The following is a 26218-nucleotide window of genomic DNA, read 5'->3' on the forward strand; positions in this document are numbered from 1 at the left end:
CCTGGCGTGGGGAATATTTAGGGAGTTGGCGGTTAAAGGGTTAATCACGAAGTAAACCTCAAAAGTAAAATGTAAATTTGAAGACTGAAGTAAAAATATCAACTTTTAATTACGAAATAAATTTTCCTCACTGTGTTGCTAATACTCTTCTGTAGGTTTCTAATTAAGTAACTGGGCTGGAACAAAAACCTGCAACCACTGTGGCCCTCTAGGACCGATGTTCCTAACTACTGGTCTATTGTCTCATGATATTGCCCAGGTGAAGACAGACTAGTTATTATTATATAACAAAAATATAATGAAAATAAATACAAATTTCAAAAATCAAAGTTATACAGTGTGGCAGCATCTGTTTGTGTTTTGTTGGACTCTATAGGATCATTTTGATTGTGGTAAAAAGAGTCCCTGATTTCATTCAATACTGGAATTTTTCTTCATGTTGTAAGCTTAGTGATAATTTACCTTGGGGTTTGCATCCCATAGGGGGTATCTCCTTGTGCCAGGTGATATGAGTTCCCCTATTTAACCAGTATAGAGGAAAATGTATTTATTAGCTATGATTTCATTACCTCTATAAATCTTGATCTCCACTCAAAGCCATCTGTGCAAAGTGAATTTTGTTCAATGAAGCTTTGCATTTCGGCCTTTATTCAGAGTTTGGGGTAGTGCTCATGAACCAGTGTCACTTAGTTATTTCTACTAAGAGTATCAAACATGGCCATATCCAATAAATCGTTCCACCACCAGGGAAACACAGTGTATGTGTAGAAAGGGAATATGACATTACAAGCTCTAAATATTGTGAACATGAAGTCCATATGTCCATATGTAATCCATTTCTTATTATATTACCACATGGTGGTGTAATGGTTAGTTCTACTGCCTCAATACTCCAACACATTGGGCTCAAATCCAGTCCTTCCAATCCTGGTCAGAACCTCGGCAGAGTCTCTCAGCATGAACCTTTCACATCCAAAGACATACAGTGCATCCGGAAAGTATTCCCAGCGCATCACTTTTTCCACATTTTGTTATGTTACAGCCGTATTCCAAAATGGATTAAATTCATTTTTTTCCTCAGAATTCTACACACAACACCCCATAATGACAACGTGAAAAAGTTTACTCGAGGTTTTTGCAAATTTATTAAAAATAAAAAAACTGAGAAATCCCATGTACATAAGTATTCACAGCCTTTGCTCAATACTTTGTCAATGCACCTTTGGCAGCAATTACAGCCTCAAGTCTTTTTGAATATGATGCCACAAGCTTGGCACACCTATCCTTGGCCAGTTTCGCCCATTCCTCTTTGCAGCACCTCTCAAGCTCCATCAGGTTGGATGGGAAGCGTCGGTGCACAGCCATTTTAAGATCTCTCCAGAGATGGTCAATCAGATTCAAGTCTGGGCTCTGGCTGGGCCACTCAAGGACATTCACAGAGTTGTCCTGAAGCCAGTCCTTTGATATCTTGGCTGTGTGCTTAGGGTCGTTGTCCTGCTGAAAGATGAACTGTCGCCCCAGTCTGAGGTCAAGAGCGCTCTAGAGCAGGTTTTCATCCAGGATGTCTCTGTACATTGCTGCAGTCATCTTTCCCTTTATCCTGACTAGTCTCCCAGTTCCTGCCGCTGAAAAACATCCCCACAGCATGATGCTGCCACCACCATGCTTCACTGTAGGGATGGTATTGGCCTGGTGATGAGCGGTGCCTGCTTTCCTCCAAACGTGACGCCTGGCATTCACACCAAAGAGTTCAATCTTTGTCTCATCAGACCAGAGAATTTTCTTTCTCATGGTCTGAGAGTCCTTCAGGTGCCTTTTGGCAAACTCCAGGCGGGCTGCCATGTGCCTTTTACTAAGGAGTGACTTCCATCTGGCCACTCTACCATAAAGGCCTGATTGGTGGATTGCTGCAGAGATGGTTGTCCTTCTGGAAGGTTCTCCTTTCTCCACAGAGGACCTCTGGAGCTCTGATTGAGTGACCATCGGGTTCTCGGTCACCTCCCTGACTAAGGCCCTTCTCCCTCGATCACTCAATTTAGATGGCCAGCCAGCTGTAGTAAGAGTCCTGGTGGTTTCGAACTTTTTCCACTTACGGATGATGGAGGTCACGGTGCTCATTGGGACCTTCAAAGCAGCAGAAATTTTTCTGTAACCTTCCCCAGATTTGTGCCTTGAGACAATCCTGTCTCAGAGGTCTACAGACAATTCCTTTGACTTCCTGCTTGGTTTGTGCTCTGAGATGAACTGTCAACTGTGGGACCTTATATAGACAGGTGTGTGCCTTTCCAAATCATGTCCAATCAACTGAATTTACCACAGGTGGACTCCAATGAAGCTGCAGAAACATCTCAAGGATGATCAGGGGAAACAGGATGCACCTGAGTTCAATTTTGAGCTTCATGGCAAAGGCTGTGAATACTTATGTACATGTGATTTCTCAGTTTTTTTATTTTTAATAAATTTGCAAAAATCTCAAGTAAGCGTTTTTCACATTGTCATTATGGGGTGTTGTGTGTAGAATTCTGAGAAAAAAATGAATTTAATCCATTTAGGAATAAGGCTGTAACATAACAAAATGTGGAAAAGTGATGCGCTGGGAATACTTTCCGGATGCACTGTACATGTGTGGAAAATCAATTCTTTCTTTTTGTTTATCTAGAGACATTCATAGTTTTACAGCGAGACATATCTATATCTGGAGTAGCATCATGCCATGTAATGTTCTCAAGGTGACCCAGCCCAGCACGTAACCAGTTGCTTTGTGTGTGTGCTACCTGTTACATCCAACTGATTAGTTTTAATCAGGCATCCCAGAAGCTCATGCTGTTATCATGGATGAGTTTCCATGTCAGTTTGGTTCAGAGGAGCCCAGCAAGCTAAATGAATTTAAAGATCTCCCTTGCTTTGTAAACATTCCTACATTGCTGAAGAGAAACGTACACATCATAAAAGGACAAGACTACAATTCAGACACCTTTTTTATTTATTTTTAATACATAGGTATATTTTTTTGTTTTTGGGATTTTTGTTTTTAATTTTTACAACAGTTGAATCGACAAGAGGCTGTTAGCAATGCACCTAGAGCTAAACACAAGGAAACTGAGTTAATCACAAAGTCTTTATTTAAACAATCTGTATATCATACCTCACTCACTTAAAAACACAGACACTTTAGAATAGGGCCTAGTGAGCTGCATCTGTTAGTAACGTACAACTATGTAACAGGACCCTAACAAAGGCTTTGTTTTGTCTTAATAAGACTTGCAAAGTACCACAAATGAGATTACAATTGGGTCGGCCTGGAGGGCATTTCTTAATCAGTTTGTGCCGCAAAATAAGACCACAACAAAAGCTTTGTTTGTGTTACACAGTTATATTTGAAACATAGCAAACCCTTAGTCCTTATTCCAAAGTGTTAATAAAAAAAACCAAAGTGGAAATCAGAACCAGTTGTCTGGAGGGATGTTTTTGTTTTGTTTTATAATGGTCTGTTTCTTATCTTTAGGACTGTTGCTCCAAAGCGGTCAAGTTAAACTATGAAGTTCTGTACAGGTTCACATGTTTTTGTTTTTGTCTTTTTCACCAACCATACATCAACCTCCAAGGTGGTAAGTAACTTTTAAAGATGGAGACATGTGTTCAGAGTCTTTTTCTCCTCCTTGTTTTCTGGTTCAAAGCGTTCTTCTACTTGGCGCTCTCATAATAACAAAGAGCAGCAAGAGAGGCTAGCTTGGCACAATCACATGGAGGCATGTGAGCACTGAGAAGCTTGTTAATATTACAGCAGGATTAGGAGGTTCTAGACACACAGAACAGTCCAAATTGAACGGGTTTCCCCAAAGTAGATTTTTTTTTTTTTTTGCATTTATTTTACACATACGGGCGCCCATGGGCAGAAACTTAAAATGATACACTTCCATATTTTGTACACGTCAGTGCAGTCAGGTAATGACCCACACTGCTGCAAAGCTTGCATTTTTGGTATACAGCAGAGAGCTGGCAGACTTCAAGGCGTTTACTTAGCAAAATGTATAATTTCTGAGATGTACCGTACTCTCTATGTTTCTAAGGAATATGATTCAGACGGAGGCACTAGGCTTTAAACCGTTTTAAAATTCAAGTAGGTTGTAACAAAATGAAATTCTGAGGGCCTTTTGGAATGGCGGCAACTTGGGCGGCTTTAAAGCCAGTGATCCACTCTGGCTGGGAGTGTCAGAATGGAAACGCAAATTCATCATATTCTCGGAAACATACATTTTCAGTACTGTTGGTTTCATTGCATAGCACAATCTTTGTATTAAAAAAAAAAAACTGTTAAAACTGGCCGAGTGGCATATACATATATATTTAACTTCTGCTGCTTATCATTTTAAAAGTAAACACCAACTGTTTTTCTAGCTATTTGGATGCTGTGACTTCATTTGGTTGTCAGTCACTTTTCAAAGATAACTAAAATTGTTTTTGTTGTAAATAAAGGCTTCCGATTCCTCTACACGCATCTTTATATTAGACAGCACCCATAAATTCAGACCCAGTAGGCAAGCCGCAGGTATAATTCTAGATTCCCCAAAACAAGGCAGCTTGCCTGCATACATTATACATCATATTAAACATTTGATTGCTGATATAAAATAAATAAATGCCAGCCTTTCGCAGAGTTAAAGTGCTGAATACTAAGTGGATTGTGAATTGTGGAGCACACTTAGGGTAAAGAACGAAAATAAGAAGTTGCCTTCGTAATTCAACGCTGCTCTGAAAACTGTGACATGTTTTTAATATTTTCCAGCCATCTCCTTGACCTACAGTTAAAAATCTGAAGCACAGAAATTTACTTTCTTGTCATTTTCTGACCTGCTTAATTCAGACCAGGGTTGCAGGGCAGGAACAAACTTCTGGACAGGGCGCCAGTTCATCTGAGGGTGAACACCCCCTTCTAATACGCACCAAAGACACACCGAAGGCAATTTAGCGACACTAATTCACCTCACCAGCATGTCTTTGGACAGCAGGAGGAAACTGGAGTGCTCAGAGGAAACCCACACAGACAAGGGGAGAACATGCAAACCATCCACAGGGAAGACCCAAGGTGCAAACCCTGGTCTCCTTACTGCAAGGCAGCAGCACTACTACTGTGCCACCATGTCACCCAGCATCGAAAGTTTGAGAAGCAGTTAGTATTTCAAACAGCTGCACGGAGAAGTCAAGCAAAATGGCACCTTTAATTGGCTAGCTAAAAAGATTATAATATGCAAGCTTTCGAGGCGGCTCAGGCTCCTTCTTCAGGCAGGTTGTAATCAGTTCAGTTAGCCGATAAAAGGTGTCATTTTGCTTGACATCTTATTACATCCGTAATGGCTAACACGCTACAACACCCTACTACTTACCAACAGCGGCACAGAAAAACAGGGAGAAAAACAACGGTGGTGCTGAGAGTGCCCTCTGTTGGTCACGAGTAGAACTGCACAAGCAGCTACAAGCCAACATTCACCATACAGCAAGTTTGAAGAAACGCAAGTAGAAGCTGCACTGAAAAACACAGACGTTGAGGTAAATGTTCACATTTGTTTGTGAATAGCACCATAAATCAATTTATTGTGATCGTTCAAAAGAATCACTCTTTCTCGAAAAAAAATGACGTGTTTACTTTTTAATATGGCTTTATTCCCATTGTACAGCCTTTCCTTTAGAGAATTTCCTGCAGTGTTGCTCCTTTGGCAGGAACTAATTTTAGCAATGTGACGAACGCCTTAATTTTTCTTATGTTTACGTTCTTTACTTTGCTTCATACTGTATACTGATCAGAATTATACACTTCCTTTTAATTTATTCCCTAACATGAGTGTAGCTAGTTGCCATGCTGGACTCTATGAACACTTTTAATCGACTGTTCCATCCACGCGATTAAACATAAGGCATGCATCCTCTACTGGATTTAATTAGCAGTAGCAATCAATTTCATTAATGAGAGTGCAAGGTGCAATCGAATTGAGGCAAAACAAGCAGATGAAGGTAATGACTGTTCAACTTGCCAATACCCCATGTATGAGTGCTGTCTGGTGTTACGTATCCTTGAGTTCCTTCTGGTGCGCATAACTAAATTGATTAAAAACTGACTTATATTTTATTGACTTGCTGATATTTTAATGTCACCTTATGCATCATTAAGACATTATAGGTCTAAAAGTGTATACTCTACAACTAAGAAACATTAATGACAAGTTGGTGTTTACGTTTGAACAATATGGGCAGGCAGATCTGTACAAGTTTAGCCATTGTTCTTGGGGGCGAGTTTGTTGGAGAGCTGCGAGAGAAAGCTGGACGATTTCTTGGGGATCTCTGGAGGTTTGCTGTCCGCTGCTACTGGACCCTCCGCCTCAGAGGTTTTGCCATCTCCTTTGAGCTCAAGCTCAATGGTCATGACAACCCGTGAGCTCTTAGGTGATTTGGGAGAGCCAGCGGCGGGCTCCACAGCACCGGCTCCCCCCTCCCCCCTCCGGCCTTCCTCCTTCTCACGCTTCTCCCTCTCTTTTCTCATTCGTTTGGTTTCCTTTCGATCAGTTGGTTTTTGGTCCAAATCATCTGCTGCTGCTGCTGGCTCTCTGCTCCCCGAATCCTATTTCTTATCCCTCTTTGAGTCAGACTTCTTCTTGTCAGATCCGACTCCTTTTAGGAGTTTACTGGACTGATCCAGTGTTGCATACAGAACTGGGCCCTGATAAAAGAGAAGAAGAGGCAATCGTTCAGATATACCACCACAATACAAGCTTTCTTTCTTCCTTTCTTTCTTAGCCTAGTCTTTTTTTAAATTTATTTAAGGCATGTATCATTCCATACAATCAAGTCAAACTTAACAAAACTAAATTCAGTTCACCCCCCAACTATGAGAAAGGAGTCTTTTCCCCTAATATAAATGTTTATTCTAAAATGTTATTAATTAGATCCTGCCAGGTTTTTGAAAAGTGTTGTACAGATCCTCTAAGTGAGAATTTGTTTTTTTCCAATTTCAAATAGTATCAGTTACCCACTGACTTAAAATAGGTGGGCTAGGATTCTTCCAGTTGAGCAAGATAAGCCCACCAAACACAGCTGTTAATGGCTTAGGAGGGATTGTGACACCCAGGCTGTCTGAAAGGCATTTAAAGATTTTGGTCCAAAATTATGTTAATTTGGTGCACACCCAAAACATGTGGCCTAGTGAGGCTGGAACTCGATTGCAATGTTCACAGGTTGGATCTTGCCCTGGAAACATTTTGGACAATTTTAAACAAGAGAGATATGCTCGATAAATGATTTTAAGTTGAGAAATTTTATGCTTCGTGCATATGGAGCTTGAGTGAATTCCGTGCATGGCTGCCTTCCACTCCTTTTCTGAAATGTTGTGTGAGAGATCCTTTTACTGGATCTTTAAAAGGAAGAGACTTTAAAATGGTTTTATATTTTAAACAAATGCTCTCTGAGTCTTCATGACTGATCAATATTTTTTCTGGAATAGAAATAGGTGGGAGGTGAGGAAAATTGGGCAGATTTTGTTTAGCAAAGTTGGAGATAGTGGAGAAATTGTGTTGATGGGAAGCAAAATTTGGAGTGTAATTGTTCATAGGATGCAAATACATTATTTATACACAAATCTCTAAATTATTTAACTCCATACATTTTCCAAACATTAAAAACTGTGTAAGTCTGAGAGGGTAGAAAGAGGAGGTTATCATGTAGAGGTGCCACAGATAAAATCTTCTCTAACTTGAAGTGCCTCCTACATTGGTTCCATATTCTGAGTGAACAAAGGACAATTGGGTTGTTAGTATATTTACGATACCTTGTATTTACTGGGATACAAAGCAAGGAATATAAAGAGGATTTTATTTCTGTTGCAGACCAAGCTAGTGTGTGTTCATCTATTTCTGTCAATGTCCAGGTTTTTATAGCTTGTATATTTACCACCCATTAATATAATTACAAATTAGGTAGTGCCATGCCGCCTTCTAATTAAGGTCATTGTAGTGTCGCCCCTTTGGATGCGTGGATATTTCAAATTCCAAATAAATGAGATTTTAATTGAATCTAATTTCTGAAAAAATGATTTGCTAATGTATATGGGAAAGTTTTGAAATAGAAACAGAAGCTTAAGGTCTAGGCTTATTCCTGTTCTTATCATTTTCCTTGATTTTCCGTAGACTGAATAACACAATATTATGTCTTTCACAAATAACTCATTTGAAAGGCTTACGAAAGAACAAATGGTATTACTTGGAGATGTTTTGAAAAAAACTATTGCAACATTTTTTTAAGTCCTTTTTGGTAACACTTTACATTAGGCACCTGAAGAGCTAACCGTAGTGCACCTGTGAGTCACTTTTTGCTGTGTAACACAAGTAACGTCTTGGTTGAGGTGTTGTTATGATGAATAAATGACTAACAGACTCAACTTAAGGTATCTTCTGTTTTAAAGTATTGTCACTGGTGTCCAGGGAGTCTTAACAACATCAGACAAAGCCTTAGTTGGGGTCTGCTTAAAGGGCAATAAGTGATTGATTACTTGATGTTGCCTGTAGCCCGCATTATAACGTTGTACTGCTTTTTTAGCTTTTTCTATTCTTTCGTCCATCTTTCCATTTTCTGAACCCACTATATCTATTATGGGATGGACATTCGGCATTGTGACAGTGAAGCACAGGTCTCTGAATCAGTAAGGCAGGAACACTAACTGCTGTGCAACTTTACGGCTTCTTTTTTGTATTATTCCATAATAAAGTGTTGCTTAAGAAGCTGTTTGAATGTAGGAAAATGCAAATGTTCTGTACAGACTTTAGTGTTCTAACAGATTTTAATTTCTTGCCATTTCTCCTATTTATGCAAACTGCCCACAGTAAATATTTTGCTAAAGTAAGCAAACTTTGCTCTAAAAGTGGGCTATGCTGATAGTGCCATCTGCTGGCAAATGCTAGAATTAGTGCAGTAGCTTCAAATCTGCAGTGGCAAGCAAAATGAAATCTGCTCACATATGTATGTAGCCCAGAGATACAAACAATTAGCACTTTTCTTAATTCATTTGACAGGAGTATTCATCCATCTATTTTCTAACCTACTTAGTTCCAGTTCACGATCGCGGAGCCCCTATAACATCATTGGGCACAAGAGAAGAACCAACTTCAGAGGGGCACACCAAGCAGGAAAAGGTCACTATTACCAGTTTCAGAGCTCGGTATTTCCAAAACAAGCACATCTGGATCCCTGCTAAAAATTAAAATGAGCTCCAAATCCACTTGGCTGCTTATCTATTAGAAAATAATTATTAATCATAATCTGGAAATATTTTTAGAATTAACAACGAGTACAGTGTGCTCTTCTCCGTGTTGTATTATTATTTTAGATTTCATTAACCCTGATTCTGGCTGTTATCATTAGAGTTAATTTTGCAAGGGTACTGCTAATCAAGTCCCACGGTGGCTATGATGTGGAGTCGGTCAAGTGATGAGGCGCTTTGAAGCTGCTGCAATGCAGACAAAAGTCTTCTGTGGCGCAGGCCTGGCGTGAAAAAGCTGAAGTGCCCTCTTTCTGCAACAGGTTTAATAGGCAGCATATTGATTTTTAGCAGCTACAGGTATTTTTTAATTAGGTCATAAATTAAAGTGTCACCATCTCACTGCAAATGCATTTAGAATTTATTTTATTATTTTGAATACTGATTAGTTGCACTTCCGTAATTTTATGCATACAATATACATATTTTTTTCTCTTGGATTTTAAATCTCTGATGAAAGATGTTAATTAACAGAATTAGTGTTACTCAAAGTGTGAAATGGCTGGCACTTTTAAAGAAAATATTTTGTTTAAGTTTAAGTAAAGAAATTCTGCTGCAGGCTACAGCAAAGAATTTTCACCCTTCTTTAAGGAGACTTTGGTGAAGGAGGTTCAGGGTGGTCACTAACAGACCCCACCCTGTTGGGCACCCCTGAAACAGTGCTACCTGACACTGTGGCGGACAGCACTGCGTATTGTGTAAAGAAACAATCCAGTGTTTGAACACACGTATGATAATTTGACTAATATCACTTTAGGCGGTCTCTATGTATACCTATTTATAGCTATATGCTATGACCATCTTAGAAATGGGGGCGTCAGGCTGCTGCCATGGTTGGAGTTGCTGTCTCACAGTACCAGACTCCCGGCTTTGAATCCCATCCCTAGTCATTGTCTGTGTGGGGTTGACACATTCCCCCCATGTCTGTGTGGATTGTCCTCCCACTTTCCACAGTGTAAATCAATGTCAATGTCTGAGAGTTTACATTGCTATGGCCTGGCACTGTATTCAGGATTCCTGCCTTACCACCAGTTCTGATATCTCTGACGACTCTTCACCCACAGATATATTTAAGAAGGTTCAGCAAATAGATGGCTGCATAGAATTTTTAATGAAGAAATAATGAATGATCCTTTTCACAATACTTAGAACAGTTGCAATTTAGGCTTATTTTGCATGTGGTTTTATATAAGTGAATATTTTGTACAGTACATATTGTATAATGTTCCTATCTTTAAATGTAATCATTTTGTGTTTATGTTGCATTTTTAAATTTATACTGTATTTAGAATTACGGTGTACAATACTGGAGTCATAAATGGAATAAATGGACTTGAACTGAATTGATACAAATAACATAAACCCTTTAGTGGGTACTAAAGTTGCACATAGCGTGAGTATAGCAAGTAACAGATTTGGGATCAAAGCAGCTGAAGTACCATGTTAGTGACTTCTGTGGGTATTTAGGAACTACTTAAACAAAACCCGCTACCTACATTCTAATAAACTTGGTTATACCAATTTATGAAGCATTTGTACGATTTGTAAAATGTATATATCCTCATTTATAAGTTGACCACTTGATGTCCTTAGTATCAAATAAATCACAGATGCTTGAGACATCAATTATTCATGCATCAAACTAGTACCTTCTACACCCTTGCTTTTCATGTTCTTTGTTGATGTTCTAAGCACAATTTATATAAATAATATTTGCTTTTACATTCCTCTTTGCAGATATCAAGACAGGCACCAGTACAGATGTCACGCCAGGCAAACCTGTTTTGTCACCATACAGGGTTCTTTATTACAAGAGGTTCACCACCACCTTTTAGAGATCTAAGTTCATAAGCCCTTAATTTACTATCACTTTAATGCATCAGGTCTGGACAACAGCAGACACACACACACACACACACGCACACACAAACACAAAAAGTAAGGGTACCTTGTTATCATTTAATGGTTTTACACATCAGGACATACAGTAACTAACTATCATCTAGTTCTCACAATTCCTAAAATTATACAAATCTAACATCCGTTGACAAAGGATATAAAATACTTTTTACTTTATCATTATTTATTCAACCAAAAATAAACCAACATGCAAACATTTACATGCAGTATATCCCTGCATATTCTGATATGCAAATCCATTGAATAGAAAAATCTAAAAAAAAGCTTTATTGCCATATAGTTAACTTTTCTTAAGATTACAGGTATTTCAAAGCTTATAAGGGAGCATACAATAATTTTGCCATTTGTAAAATAAGAATATATACATATATATATATATATATATATATATATATATATATATATATATATATATATATATATATATATATATATATATATAAAAGAATATATCTATATTTATCTACCAATCTATCTATCTATCCATCCATCTGTCTGTCTATCTATCTACAAAAAAGACCATTTCTCTTCTATGGCATGTAACTTGGGTTGGCAAATATAGATAGATAGATAGATAGATAGATAGATAGATAGATAGATAGATAGATAGATAGATAGATAGATAGATAGATAGATAGATAGATAGATAGATAGATAGATAGATAGATAGATAGATAGATAGATAGATTTGAAAGGCACTGTATAATAGATAGATAGATAGATAGATAGATAGATAGATAGATAGATAGATAGATAGATAGATAGATAGATAGATAGATAGATAGATAGATTTGAAAGGCACTGTATAATAGATAGATAGATAGATAGATAGATAGATAGATAGATAGATAGATAGATAGATAGATAGATAGATAGATAGATAGATAGATAGATAGATAGATAGATTTGAAAGGCACTGTATAATAGATAGATAGATAGATAGATAGATAGATAGATAGATAGATAGATAGATAGATAGATAGATAGATAGATAGATAGATAGATAGATAGATAGATAGATAGATAGATAGATAGATAGATTTGAAAGGCACTGTATAATAGATAGATAGATAGATAGATAGATAGATAGATAGATAGATAGATAGATAGATAGATAGATAGATAGATAGATAGATAGATAGATAGATAGATAGATAGATAGATAGATAGATGTGTTTGTAATTGCTTTACTATCTATATTTTTGGGACTAACCTGTCCTTTTTCTTTCTTTGTATATGTCTTCCTTTACTTTCTCTTCCTTCTACTTGTCCATAAGCGTTTACACCACTAGAGTTTTACTGTCCACAGGTAATCAACAGCCATTCATACCAATGCCATTTATACCAACAGCTGCATGAGTGTTTCTTGTATATGTATTATTATGTAATATATTCATTATCTTTTGTTACCGCTATACTACTAAACTGTGTTAAGAATTTCATTGACACATGACACCAAAACTGAATATTTATAAATACAATCAAAACATAAGATAATATGTATAACAAAAGATCTTATTACTCCTTTATGCGTAGCTTCTAGATATGACAATAATGGACCTGAACCTGCTAAGCAGCAGCAATTGTTCAGACTATCAGAGACTCTTGTTAATGGATCACATCTAATATGCAGTATAGTGTTCACATTATATGTAAAAATCTGTTAATTATCCTATTTTTGCTTATTTTGTCTCAAGTTAGATATGAAAAAAACAGAATTTTTCTATGCATGCAATAGTTGTAGGAAGGGGGCTCAGCAGCATCCCCATAGGAAGTGAAAACAGGAGCTAAGAAAGCTGCCTTTCGCCCAGAGTGACGCAGTCATGATTGGAGATGAGATGGTGGGAAGCTAATGGTGCTCAGTTTCTTTTTCTTTTGTCATATGCAGCTTTATATGCAAGAAACCTGGAAGAGCACCAATAACCTGTAGGTTTGTGTAGCTTTGCCCACCAGAACCAATCCAGTGCAGTCCTGACAGTAAGGAGCAGTCAGGTAGAGCAACTGTAATGGCACCATAGGTGTAGGAAATGGTGGGCTGTGGTTGCACGACTAAGTTGTGTGGACACTTTTACAAATGTACTAAAGCTGGATTATCCATCCATTCACCGATGTCATTTTGAATAAAATATTTTGATTCCTAAAGCTCTATCCCTTTTATCTCCCTCTGACAATTTGCAGAGTGAACAAATGCACCCACATTTAACAGAGGTCTGCCAAATAAATGTTCTGTGTACAGCAGCTGCAACAGAAATGGGCTAAAGCCTGTATATGACATCATAAGAAGACATCATACTTTAGAAGCATAACATTCATTTTCATTCTTCTATGAATGACATTTAGCCTCATTTCTCACTAAACATTTTAATGAAAATATTCTCTTGTGTCCTGAGTCGTGTCCTGAGTGAAAAACAGTGGATGGATGAGCTGTAATGCATGTCATTAAAGTTGAAGAAAATGAGTGTGCTGTTAGTGAGTGGAAATGTCAGCCATACTACATTTTAGCGCCATTGTCTTCATGTGTGCTTATTCTGCTCTGGTGTCATTGTTGATTCTGACTTATCTAATGGATGGATAAACTTAGCTTTTCAAATGAATACCATGATAGTCCTCTGTGTGTTTTAGGGATATCAAAGTCCTTGGTTGATTTCAAGTTGAAAACGTAAAAAAGCCAACTCCTTCATTCATGTGCTCAACTGATTATGACACTGGCTTGCTTTTCCCATAAATCAAATATGCCAACTAATATCAGAGCAGGTAAGAACTTTCTTTGTGTTAACCTTTAGGCCTTTAGTCTCCTCTCTTTGATTTCCAGATATGTCTTTCATATTTTTCAAATTGTGACTTCTGGCTTCCAGTATACGTTTTTTTTATCATGTGCCAATTTTTAATTCTGAACTTTAGACACATTCTGCTCCACATATTTAAAGTTATTTATATAGTCATTTATAATTTTGTGTTTTGATAATCTGTGAAGTAAAGATCACATTATAAAGATAAGTTGCTCTGAACTGGGGCAGCAGGTAGCTTTATTGCATTTTGAAACTGATTTATTTTGGAGGTGGTATGGCTTCTGTCTGTAGTGTATCTGCTTGGATGTCACTAGATTTCTTCCCACATCCCAAAATTGATTGGCTTATCGAAACGGTTACAGTTTGAGTGACCCTGGAAGTATCTGCCAGGCTACATTGCAATGGGATCGTGTCATATTCTGAACCAGTAAAAAAAATGAGCAAATGGTTCCATCACACTTTTCTTCATTTCTAAATTATGTTAACACATTTAATTTCATTTATGTGAATCCTTATCAAATTTCTGAAGCCCTAACCCAAAATAATGAGAGCTAAGATTCTAATATTTCCAGTTGTAAATATGTTAGCACATCTTTCACACCCACCTGTCTCTGCTGGGATCCCTCCTTGCCTGATTTCTTCTTTCCCTTTTCTACTGTGCTACAAAAGAGAAATAATAACCAACACTAAGGAGGAAGACCAATAATCATGCCCGGACACCTCTGTGAAAGGAGCACACAGACAGAGATAGCAAGAGAGCAGGACATGATGATATTAACAATACACACACGAGAAGGCAAAAATTAGCGTATACTGGGAGAGACACATAAGCCGCTGCTTACATGACACAGAAAAGCATTATGACAGCAAGGCAGCATTACAAAAAGAGTGCCTTCTATTCAAAACAGGGACACACGAACACGCAGTCAAGTTAATTGATCGATTGATTACCTGACACTCAGGCTGAGGACTCTTCGTGCAACCAAGAATCTCATCAGGTAGTAGAGAGCCAAAATAAGGATGACCACACCCAGCACGGACCCGATGATGGCTCCAGTTATCACACCAGCCCTTGTTGGCACTGCAGAGACAAGAGAGGGGCAGACTGAGTCAAGATATGAGGGGCTGGCAGAAGCAGGGATATGACCTAATGTAAAAAAGAAGTGAGCCCTGAAAAAGAGACTCTGGTATGGGTGAATATCAAAATGAGACTTTCTTGGTTTTACTGACCTCTGTCAAAGACCAGCAGTTTCACACTGGAAGGCCTGCCCACTATGTCTGGTGGATTTTTGGCATCACAAGTAAATGTGCCATTGTCATTGTACTCCAGGTTCCGGATCAGTATAGACCCATCCCTCCGCTTTGGGTTTCCAACAAACTCCAAACGGTCTCTGAAAGGACCTTTGTTGTCCACATAGGCTTGTCCTCTTGCAAAATGGAAGATCTGAAGAAAATACAGTTTAGTTAACAAGCCGTGACTACACATCCAGTCATAATACTTAATCAGCTCTAGAGTTGGTTTCTGTGATGGTGCCACCTCCAAAATAAGCACTTCTTGGATGCGCAACATTATAATGGCTCAGCTGGGTAAACATCAGAACAGCAAACAGCAAGCCAGCAGCAGGCGCCTTTACACACAGTACATGTTTACTGACAGTGCTTTAGTTTTCCCCTAGCAGATCCCACCAGGCACAGTAACACATGTACACTGATCCCAAAGCAAGCAGCAGAGCTACAGATTGAAGCAGACTGCCTGCCTGCAGCCAGCATTTCTTGGTCGCTCCTGGGCTTGCACCAGCAAACACCACAGTAGAGAAATGAATGTCTCTGATTGAGAGTAATAGGAATGGGAAAGACAGACATATATGTCTACAGTCATACTTACATTTGTACCGTATACGCATACAGCAGACATACAGTAAAGATACATACTGTAAATGCTTACATAAAAAGCATGGATACAATCAGACATAAATAAATACATACCTACCTGTGTAGCCTCCTTAGCATTATCTTTACCCCCGAGTAAAAATGAGCCAAAAAAGTTGAATTTCTTTCAAAAGGAAATTATGTTATTATGTGTAATAGAAACATTTAACTATCAAAAAATCAACATAAATACAGTAGGAAAGGTATATCTAGTGTCCACTGCCGTACTGATGCACCTATAGAACATGTCCGTTGAAACAGTCACCAACGCTCAGCCTGAAGTTGCAATAGTAAAAATGTGTTTCTTTGCATACATGTCTTACAATATTTTTTGCTTGACCATAAAGGATAGAATGACAATGCCAGATCCTCACGACTGATGAACCTCTTGTGTTATTGAAGGCCACCACAGCACAAGGCTTAAATGATGTGAACACTGACAGCGGCAACACGTGGGCAGTGCTTAGGGGTCTAATGTCTTCCTTGTCTTTTTATCTGATCACCGTCAATTTGCCGTATTTTCCTATATACACCTACTTGCACTCGAACCTTCAGGTGAAGAGATTCACCAGGCACATCACAGCGGTCTGATTGTACAGTGCTGCATCATCAGTTTCACTATCCGTGTCAACATCAGATGAACAATTCACTTTGACATCGCTATCACTTGATTAAACTAGTGGTTTGGTTTCAGTTTCTTATAAAATTGGATTTACAGCTTCTCATTTACACGCCATTGTGTTTTGGCTGAAGGCTTCACCCCACACATAATTATTGATGAGACAGTGTATATATCATATATATGACATCATATATATATATATATATATATATATATATATATATATATATATATATATATATATATATATATATATATATATATATATATATATATATCCATGACCTTTTGCAGAATAATGTTATTCATCTGCTAGATGGTAGCAGAATACTGTCCAAATAGTTATTCTCGATTGACACTAAAAACCCTAACCCTAACCCTAATTACATAGAATTCCGAGTCAGAGTCACACTTGGGGTTAACACAAAGGAGATTAAGTAAATACTTATATACCTGTATTCTCAAACCCTTTTAGTTCCATTTAGAATTATGGGGGTCTGGAACGTATTCCTGCAGGAATCAGCCCTCGATGAGATGCCAGTTCATTACAAGGCCCACTCATATATAGTTGGTCAATTTAGAGTTACTAGATAACCTAACATGCACATCCTTGGGGATATGGGAGAAAAAATAGAGTTCTTGGGGAAAACCCATGCAATTCTCTAGACAATGATTGGATGAGGGATTCAAACCCAAAATGGCACATTCAACAATAGCAACCCTAACTATTGGGTGACTAAGCTTCTCTGCATTCATACATAGGAAATAAAAAATGAACATATCAATAAATAAATACAGGCACACACACACATACGTACACTTAGTTAAATACAATATACACTTTATTTACATAGACACAGACAAACAAATTACCCTTAACAAGTTTCCAGCTGAGTTCCTGTGTTCTTGATAAACTCATTGTAAAATAACAGTCTCGATCCAATGTACTAATTCCCTTCATAATTTTAAACACTTCAGTCAGGTCTCCTCTTAATCTTCTTTTGGTTAAACTTGAAAGACTCTGCTCTTTAATTCTTTCTTCATGATTCAACCCCTGTAGCCCTGGACTCAGCCTAGTTGCTCTTTTCTGGACTTTTTCTAGCACTGCTATGTCCTTTTTGTAGCCTGCAGACCAAAACTGTACCCAGTACTCCAGATGCGGCCTCACCAGTGTGTTATAAAGCTTGAGCAGAAACTCCTTGGACTTGTACTCCACACATCAAGGCGCTATATATCCTGACATTCTGTATTCTTCATTGGCTTCTCAACACTGTCTGGCAGTTGATAGTGACAAGTCCACTAGGCCTCCGAAATCCTTCTCATAAGGTGTACTCTTGATTTTCAGACCTCCCATTATGTATACAAATTAAAATTTTTACTTCATACTTCATCATTCATGTGAATTTCCCATTGGGATTAATAAAGTATCTATCTATCTATCTATCTATCTATCTATCTATCTATCTATCTATCTATCTATCTATCTATCTATCTATCTATCTATCTATCTATCTATCTATCTATCTATCTATCTATCTATCTATCTACACGTAGCACTGTGTATTTACTGTCATTAAATTTCATCTGCCACAAATCTGCCCAAGCCTGTATGCTGTCCAAGACCCTCTGTAATGGTTAAATGGATTCTAGGTTATCTGCTAATCCACCTATCTTGGTATCATCTGTAAACATAACAAACTTATTACCTATATTCCAACTCATTTATACAGTACAGTATATTAAAAATAGCAGCTGCCCCAGCACTGACCCCTGCTGGACACCACTCTTAACATCAGCCAATTCTGATGAGGTTATTCACACCATCACCCTCTGCTTCCTGTGTCTGACCCAGTTCTGCACTCATCTAAAAACTTCACCCTGAACTCCCACTTCTTTTAATTTGATGCCCACCCTCTCACGTGGCACCTTGTCAAATGCTTTCTAAAAGTTCAGATAAATAATATCATAAGCTCCACTTTGCTCACATCCTTGTGTTGCTTCCTCACAGAATTCCAGGATGGTTGTAAAAGATGACCTCCATCTTCTGCGCCCATGCTGAGTGTTTAGTCAAACTCCTGTTCTTGCCATGTGTTGCTCAATCTTATCCTTTATAATTCCTTCCATTAATATTCCTGTGATGCACGTTAAGATCACTGGCCTATAGTGCCTGATCACGCTTTTTATATAAGAGATAATATTTGCTATTTTCCAATCCTTCGGAATTTCCCCGGTGCGCAGTGACTTCCTAAATATTTTAAGCTGTCCAAACATTGCTGAATATGATCAACTGGAATGTTTAAATAAACACTTATTCTTCATAGTCACATTTAATGCCTCTGCTTAGTGCCTTTGCATTCTGCAAGTTTAATTCTAGTAGGGAATATTTAAAAGATGGGTAATAACACATTCACTACATAACAAAAGGATGGAGAGCCGCCTAAGCAGCCACACTTTGTCTTATTGCACAGACACTGTGCACCAGTGCACAGCACATTTAATTTCTGAAGCAGCCGTTTAATCATTTTTCACATCACAGTGAGTTTGTTGTTGAGAAAAGCTATAAGAAATAAAGTTGATGTTAATGCAAATTCTGACACAGAATTTTTCTTTTTTATTATTACTGCCTTCTGAAGAGAGTGCAGGCTCTGTCTAGCAGCTTCATCCTGCAGTATTCAGAGCCTGCTGGAGGATTATTGAAAGGCAGAAAAATTGAATGTGATGTTCATGCATTTTTCAGATGCTTCAACAATAAGATACCAATCAATGACAAATTGGTAAAACTGTGATTCATTTACAAAGGCAAGTATTAGTCATAAGGAAAACAAAGAATTCAGATAAAGTAAACTACTTATTGAGTATGTGGGAGACAGAGAACTATTACTGTTTTGCGTATCAGGACTGAATAAAAAACATAACATGTATGAAACAATATTTGAATTTATCTTGTGCCCTTTTCCTAAGGATGCTTTTACAAGTCAGGCACCTAGTTTTACTTTTACATTACCTTCTCATCCTGATCATGAATATAGGGTCATGGGAGCAAGAGCACCTCATGATGGAACTGTGAACAGGCCTCGAACCAACCATGGAGTGGTCCTTCGCAGTTCCTCTCTTGTACACCCACACACAGGCAATTCAGAACTTTCTGCTAACTTAACGCACACATCCTGAAAATGGGGATTCTGGAGGAACTCAAACTCACATAGACATTGGGACAACAGTGAAACTCCACACTCACGACGTGCAGAATTTGAACCCAGAATGCTGCATCCAGGAGAAAGCACTGTGTCACCTATCATTAAATGTCTTATTAATAAAAAGGAACTTAATGGCAGTACCTCATAGTTACAGAAAACAAGATTTCAATCCATGAAGTCTGCTTGTTCTTTCTATGTCTGTGTTGATTTTCCAAGCATTTTCCAGTAAAGTCAAAGTTATGTTATTTGAGAACATTAAACAGCTCTAGCATGATTGCACGAGAGTGTGGATGTGTCTTGGAGTCAGCCCTGTGATGGCCTGGAATCCCATCCATGGTTGGTCCACACCCTACACCTGCCAGAAGAGTTTCAACCCAATCCTTGCAACATCAGGCACAAGGCAGCAGCCATCCCTGCCGTCCATTTATATGCACATTAACTTTAGCAGGAAACCTCCCCTTGAACATCTTTAGGATGTACCACTTTGAAAGAACGCTATTCTAAGTTAAGTCTTTTATTAATAGTAAAATTAATAACAGTATTAATAATCGTACTGTCGTCTTCAGATAGATACTCTAAAGTACAATGTTAGCTATAGCAACACATGGTTAAAGCAACAGTAACATCAAGACACGGCCTACTGAATCACAAGGAACATGAACATGTAACTAGATATAGGTATTTAAAAGTTTACATGTTTTGGGAATTCTATCTATCTATCTATCTATCTATCTATCTATCTATCTATCTATCTATCTATCTATCTATCTATCTATCTATCTATCTATCTATCTATCTATCTATCTATCTATCTATCTATCTATCTATCTATTATATAGTGCCTTTCAGATCGATCTATCTATCTATCTATCTATCTATCTATCTATCTATCTATCTATCTATCTATCTATCTATCTATCTATCTATCTATCTATCTATCTATCTATTATTATAGTGCCTTTCAGATCTATCTATCTATCTATCTATCTATCTATCTATCTATCTATCTATCTATCTATCTATCTATCTATCTATCTATCTATCTATCTATCTATCTATCATATCAGGGGTCCTCAATCACAGTCCTGGAGGGCTGCAGTGGCTGCAGGTTTTTGCTCCAACCCTATTGCTTAATAAGAAGCACTTATTGCTCAAGATAAACTTTTGCTTCACTTTAGTTGTCTCGCTTGTTAAGATTTTGAACTCTTATTGCTTATTGTAGTCTTAAACAGCTGTATTTTTGTTTTTTAAATTGCCCCTAATTACTAATAAGATGCAAATGACAAAAGAGACCAGCATTTCTCCATTTAGCTTGTTACCATTTACACTTGTGTGTGTTTATCATTCACGATTGTGTTTAATTAAATACTTGGAAGGAAAGTGAAGAGAAAAAAGTGAAGGACTGAGAATTTCTCATCCATTTTAGCCTTAAAATCATTTGGATGATATCCTTAGAAAGGGGAAGAAAATCTAGGATATGAGAATTACCTGATACAGTATGGCAAGAATTGCTTTCTAATTAAGCAACCAGGTTAGAAGAAAAAGTTCTATCAAGTAGTGCCTTTCATATCTGTCTATCTATGAAATTTATCCTCTTACCGAAATACTGTCTTTTGCAGCTTCAGGCTTGTAGCTCCAGGAGAAGGACACATCTTCAGAGAGCCAGCGCCAGGAGAAGAAAGAGCAGTAAAGCTTAATCTCTGATCCTACAAGGCCATGCCGCTCCCAGCTAGTGTACACCCATATAGCCTGGGTCTGTGGAGCTGGCAGAGAGAAAGAAAGAAAATTAAAATGAGATTAAAATTTTCTAGGAGTCATATATCGTGGATTTTGACAGTCCAGCAAGTACCACTGAACAACATCAATTACAAATTTACAATCAAAGCCTATTAGATGTGTGACTGTAGCTGACATTTGCGTGTTATTATATATGATAATGAGATAGAAAAGGGCAATATACAGTAAATAATATAAGGACACTGAGAATCAAGTAGTATTAGCTCGCTTGCTAATGCTGTAAAATTCAATAGTAAAAACACTATAAAAACAACCTGCCTCTCCATTAATTGAATGCTTTCTTTAAGACAAAGTGTGTCAGGTGCCTCTTTTCTGGATGGGCATGTGAAATTCCTGCTATTCCTGGGACCAAACCAAGCAGACAATCAAATAAAAATGATTGAACCACTACATTGAGCAGACAGTGTTTATAAGTCATGAGACAGCCAGCAGAGAGCAGGTTTTGCCATTTATTTAGCTGATAGTTTATTTTTTAAACCGTGAGATTCTTTCTTATAAGCCATCCATTATCTGAGCCCCTTTGTTGCTACACAGAGCCAGTTCCAGTAGCACTGGGCAGATGCCAGGCATGGATAAAGTGCCTGTCCTTGACAATCGCCACTGAAACACAGCCATGGACGATTACTCCTATACTTGTGTACTAGAACTGTGAGAGAAAACAGAACCTCTGCAAACATAAAGACAACATGCACATGGAAGACATCATAACCAAAATCAAACTGAGGTCTTAAAGCTGTAAACACTACACACTAACCCAGTCTGCTTCTCTCTTTATAATTCATTTCACTTCAGGACCTGGTAACACAACCAGAGTTGAGTCCTACCCTAGCAAACATTATCACACCCAATTAAACCAATTCAAAGTCATGAAGTGTGGATCAAAAAACAAGATTAAGGCTTTCAAACCATTACGATATGTTTGTTACATTGCATATGTCATCACATATTACCTAAAGAATTTTATAATAACACAAACCCTCTTCATACTAACGCAATTGTGATGCATGTACTGACATTTATTTTAATTTCTGGCTGTTGAACATTATGTTTCGAAGAACATATGAGGAACGTAACCATTTTGTTGTTTCTTTATTTTTGTTATCCGCATATACTTATAGCAGACATTCAATTGAAGAAAAATGCCTAATAAAACAAATTGAGAAACACATTGAAATTGAACCATTGCAAAATTTATGAGCAATGCAGACTAATGGTATTTCAAAATGAAGAACTGCATTAAGGGAAATATATACAGTATAACAAACAATTGTTCAAACTATTTCATAGAGCTCTGGTTCTCAAGTTCATTCTTGGAGCATCCCTGTGGCAGCAGGTTTTAATTCCAACTATTTTTACAAACTAATAAATCATTATTAGGTCTACCTGATCCAATTGTTTAATTCACCACACTTTGCTTTTATAAATTTAGAAGAAATTCAGAATGTGATATTTTTGCCATAGCTTTAAATGCTTAAGTTTCTTTCTCCATTTTCCTTTAATTCACCATTTCCTGTGGCCTTTGCCTCTTAACAGTTCTCTGCAGACGGTGACAGTTAGTGACAAGCAGCGCAGTCACCGATTAAAATGAAATTGAATGTTAGAGAAGAGAAGCTACTTCAGTGACAAAGTCGTCCATGTGCTAATTAGACAAGACTTAAGTAATTAGAATACTAACAAAAGCAAAATGTTCAAAAGCAAGAAAAAAAAATCATTCCAATAACTTATAATATCTGGATTCACAGAATAAAGCGGTAACTGGAAAAATAAATGATTGCTTAAGGAAGATCCGAACTGTCTGGTTAAAAAGGTTGGGTGGGATGAATGTTTACAGTCCCTGTGGTCTACAGGCCTGGATTTGAGGACCACCTCAAGTAAATATGACATTCAGTGTCATTTGAACCTACGCCTGCACTGCTTGTCATTAACTGTCAGTATTTGGAAACATTTTAATAGAGCAGACTTTGCAAAAAAAATAAAGGAGAGGGTAAAAGCAAATTAAGCATTTAATGGTAAATACAGTAAATATCATACTAGTGTACTTCCTCAGTGCAAAACAGAACAATTAAAAAATCAGACATCTTTGAAGCAAGAGTGACTCACTGATTTGTGAAACTCTTTGGAATGAAAACCAGCAGCCACAAAGATCGCCCAAGACTCAAGTTAGGACCCACCGCCATATGGATTTCAAAGCATTACAATTAAAGTGGATTTTCTATTCATGCACACAGTAAACGTCTTAAAATCAGAAGATGAAAAGAGAAAACGGTACGTTGGCCTGCTGGTTAGGAGCACACTAAATGTCCACTAAAGCAGATTTTCCCATTCTTTGATCTTACAATTATATGCAAATATTTAGCTAATGCCGCCTTCACGCCTTCGCACAATACAAATTGCCTCCACTCAAAGGGGAAGACAAATCATACTGTTATGAGAGAGGACTGCATTAATGTAACTCCCACTAAGGGAAATATACAGACATATATTTATTTTTTTTCCCCCTAGTCTGACCGCTCTTTGTTTCTCAAAATGTCACAGATGTTTCGGAACAAAGCTTTTATTATTAGCGACCAACACGGGTGCAACGAAAAGCAGAAACGCGGCAGTGAAAGAGAGATGTTACTGAAGGGAACGAATCTCGGACAAGAGAGCATATTACTGGAAACTTGGGAATAAGTTGCCCGCTCAAAATTTCCATATTAAAGTATAAATATTCTCATTTAGACCGGGAGAAGATGACAGCGATGTTTCAAAAGTTGACAAGAAAAGGTCATGCAAGACAGTAGAACACTGCGCCTTGTTGTAAAAAAGAGACTCCGTGTGAGCGGCTTGGAATAACTGCAATCAAATACATCCAGAACATCACAATATCATTTTCATGGTTCAAAATTAAACACTTGTGTTTGGATAAACGGAGACTACAATTTGACCGTTCGTGACCGACAATGTTCAAGGCGTCCTGTCCAGCATCATGCTCACTGAAATGTACAATTCCCTGAGAACTTGGACTGGAAAATCTGCGTACTGAAAACGGACAGAAGAATTAAGTTCAGCTTTCAGTTTTACGACAATCTCGGGACCATTACAAAGGAGTTTCTAAAACACAAAATTGTAAGCTTGCCTACTTAATACGGCCACGGAGTCTATTTCAGTAGCGAATTACATCCTCTGCTTTTTTGTTAACTATACGTAAAGGTATCAATTGTACACCCGCATCTACACCAACACTCTTAACAGTTTTTAAGAGTTACTGTCTTGTCATGACTTTGATAACAAATCCGAAGTACACCGCCCGATGACATTCACAAAAGCATCCAAAGCTCAAACCAAAAGATCGATTCGATTATACTGTATTTGTCCTCAAGGCGAAATTAAACGTTTACAGAAGATCCCAGTAAATAAAATAAAAAAAAAACAAGTAATGATGTAAAAAGTATGACATAAACTAAACTATTATAGACCTGTATTCTCTAAAACATAACATTTCCATTTCATTCTGTTCTGGATTTCTCCAAATCTAAATAGAAAGAACGCTGAATTGAGAGCCTGAACTCGCCAAAGTCGCCCCAAGAGTTACAGCAGAACAATTTACAGCATTAGCCACTTTGCATTTTTGATCGTGAACTAAGAAAACCAATACTTCATTAGTCAATATGACGTCATTTTTAAGAGCTATACAGTTAACACAAAGTAAATGACTTTGCTGAAGGTTTTGTAATGATTAAAAAAGCAGTCGATTAGTAAACAAATGTCCTTTAGTTTAGGATCAAAAATACACGTGCCTTGTATGTAACAGCCCTATGGTGACAGTCACAGATTGGACTCCTTTCAAACTATTTTCAATGATCTAAACATCATACAGTATTATATTATACAAGTATTTACACATAGCAACTATACTTTAAGCTTTCAATTTTAAAGTAAGGCACAAGTAAATTGTAGATAGATAGATAGATAGATAGATAGATAGATAGATAGATAGATAGATAGATAGATAGATAGATAGATAGATAGATAGATAGATAGATAGATAGATAGATAGATAGATAGATAGATAGATAGATGATTTACCTAGACCCACAAGGAGAACGGACGACACAAGCAGTACTCCCAGCATTTTTACTGGAATGTTAATTCACAGTCCAAGCCAAACTGTGTCTGTGGCAGCTTTCTTCCTTTTGTTGTCTTCCTTAGCACCTCATATATAGACAGAATGTTACAAAGGCACTCAGAGTTCTGGAGGGTTGAGTGCACGGGGGAGAGAACACACAGAAGGTTGCACAGTGCAAAGAGACAGCCAGCCCCAACATATCACTGAGGTCCTGAAACTATAACTATATATACTGTACATCTTTTCAGCCCCTCCCTCCCTCTCTTAGTGGTCACCCCATTTTCAAAAGGGAGGGTGAGAATGAAGATTGAAATGCTAACAAAAATAAGAACATATTCAGTTGGATAACACTGGCAAACTAGTGGCTTTTAGAACAGAAGAAAGACCACTAGGTATGTGCTAAGGTCCAATATCTATCTATCTATCTATCTATCTATCTATCTATCTATCTATCTATCTATCTATCTATCTATCTATCTATCTATCTATCTATCTATCTATCTATCTATCTATCTATCTATCTATCTATCTATCTATCTATCTATCATATAGTGT

The 26218-nt window shown here is 37.6% G+C and overlaps 1 protein-coding gene across 2 annotated transcripts; it reads right to left on the reverse strand.

Moving 5' to 3' along the window:
- Positions 1–2960: 2960 nt before the first annotated feature.
- mpz (myelin protein zero) lies at positions 2961–25865 on the reverse strand. Of its 2 annotated transcripts, none has more exons than XM_051920187.1 (6): positions 25624–25865; positions 21358–21521; positions 15241–15454; positions 14962–15091; positions 14616–14665; positions 2961–6712 (listed from the first exon to the last, which is right to left on the reverse strand). In XM_051920187.1, exons 1-6 carry the CDS (start codon positions 25667–25669, stop codon positions 6675–6677), a joined length of 642 nt encoding a protein of 213 aa, XP_051776147.1. In that variant the 5' UTR covers positions 25670–25865; the 3' UTR covers positions 2961–6674. The 2 variants fall into 2 exon arrangements, with proteins under 2 accessions (XP_051776147.1, XP_028677348.2); XM_028821515.2 differs by having other exon boundaries at positions 14616–14670; positions 25624–25863.
- Positions 25866–26218: the final 353 nt, after the last annotated feature.

Source organism: Erpetoichthys calabaricus, chromosome 16 (genome assembly GCF_900747795.2).
Source record: "Erpetoichthys calabaricus chromosome 16, fErpCal1.3, whole genome shotgun sequence".
NCBI classification, from domain to species: Eukaryota; Metazoa; Chordata; class Cladistia; order Polypteriformes; family Polypteridae; genus Erpetoichthys; species Erpetoichthys calabaricus.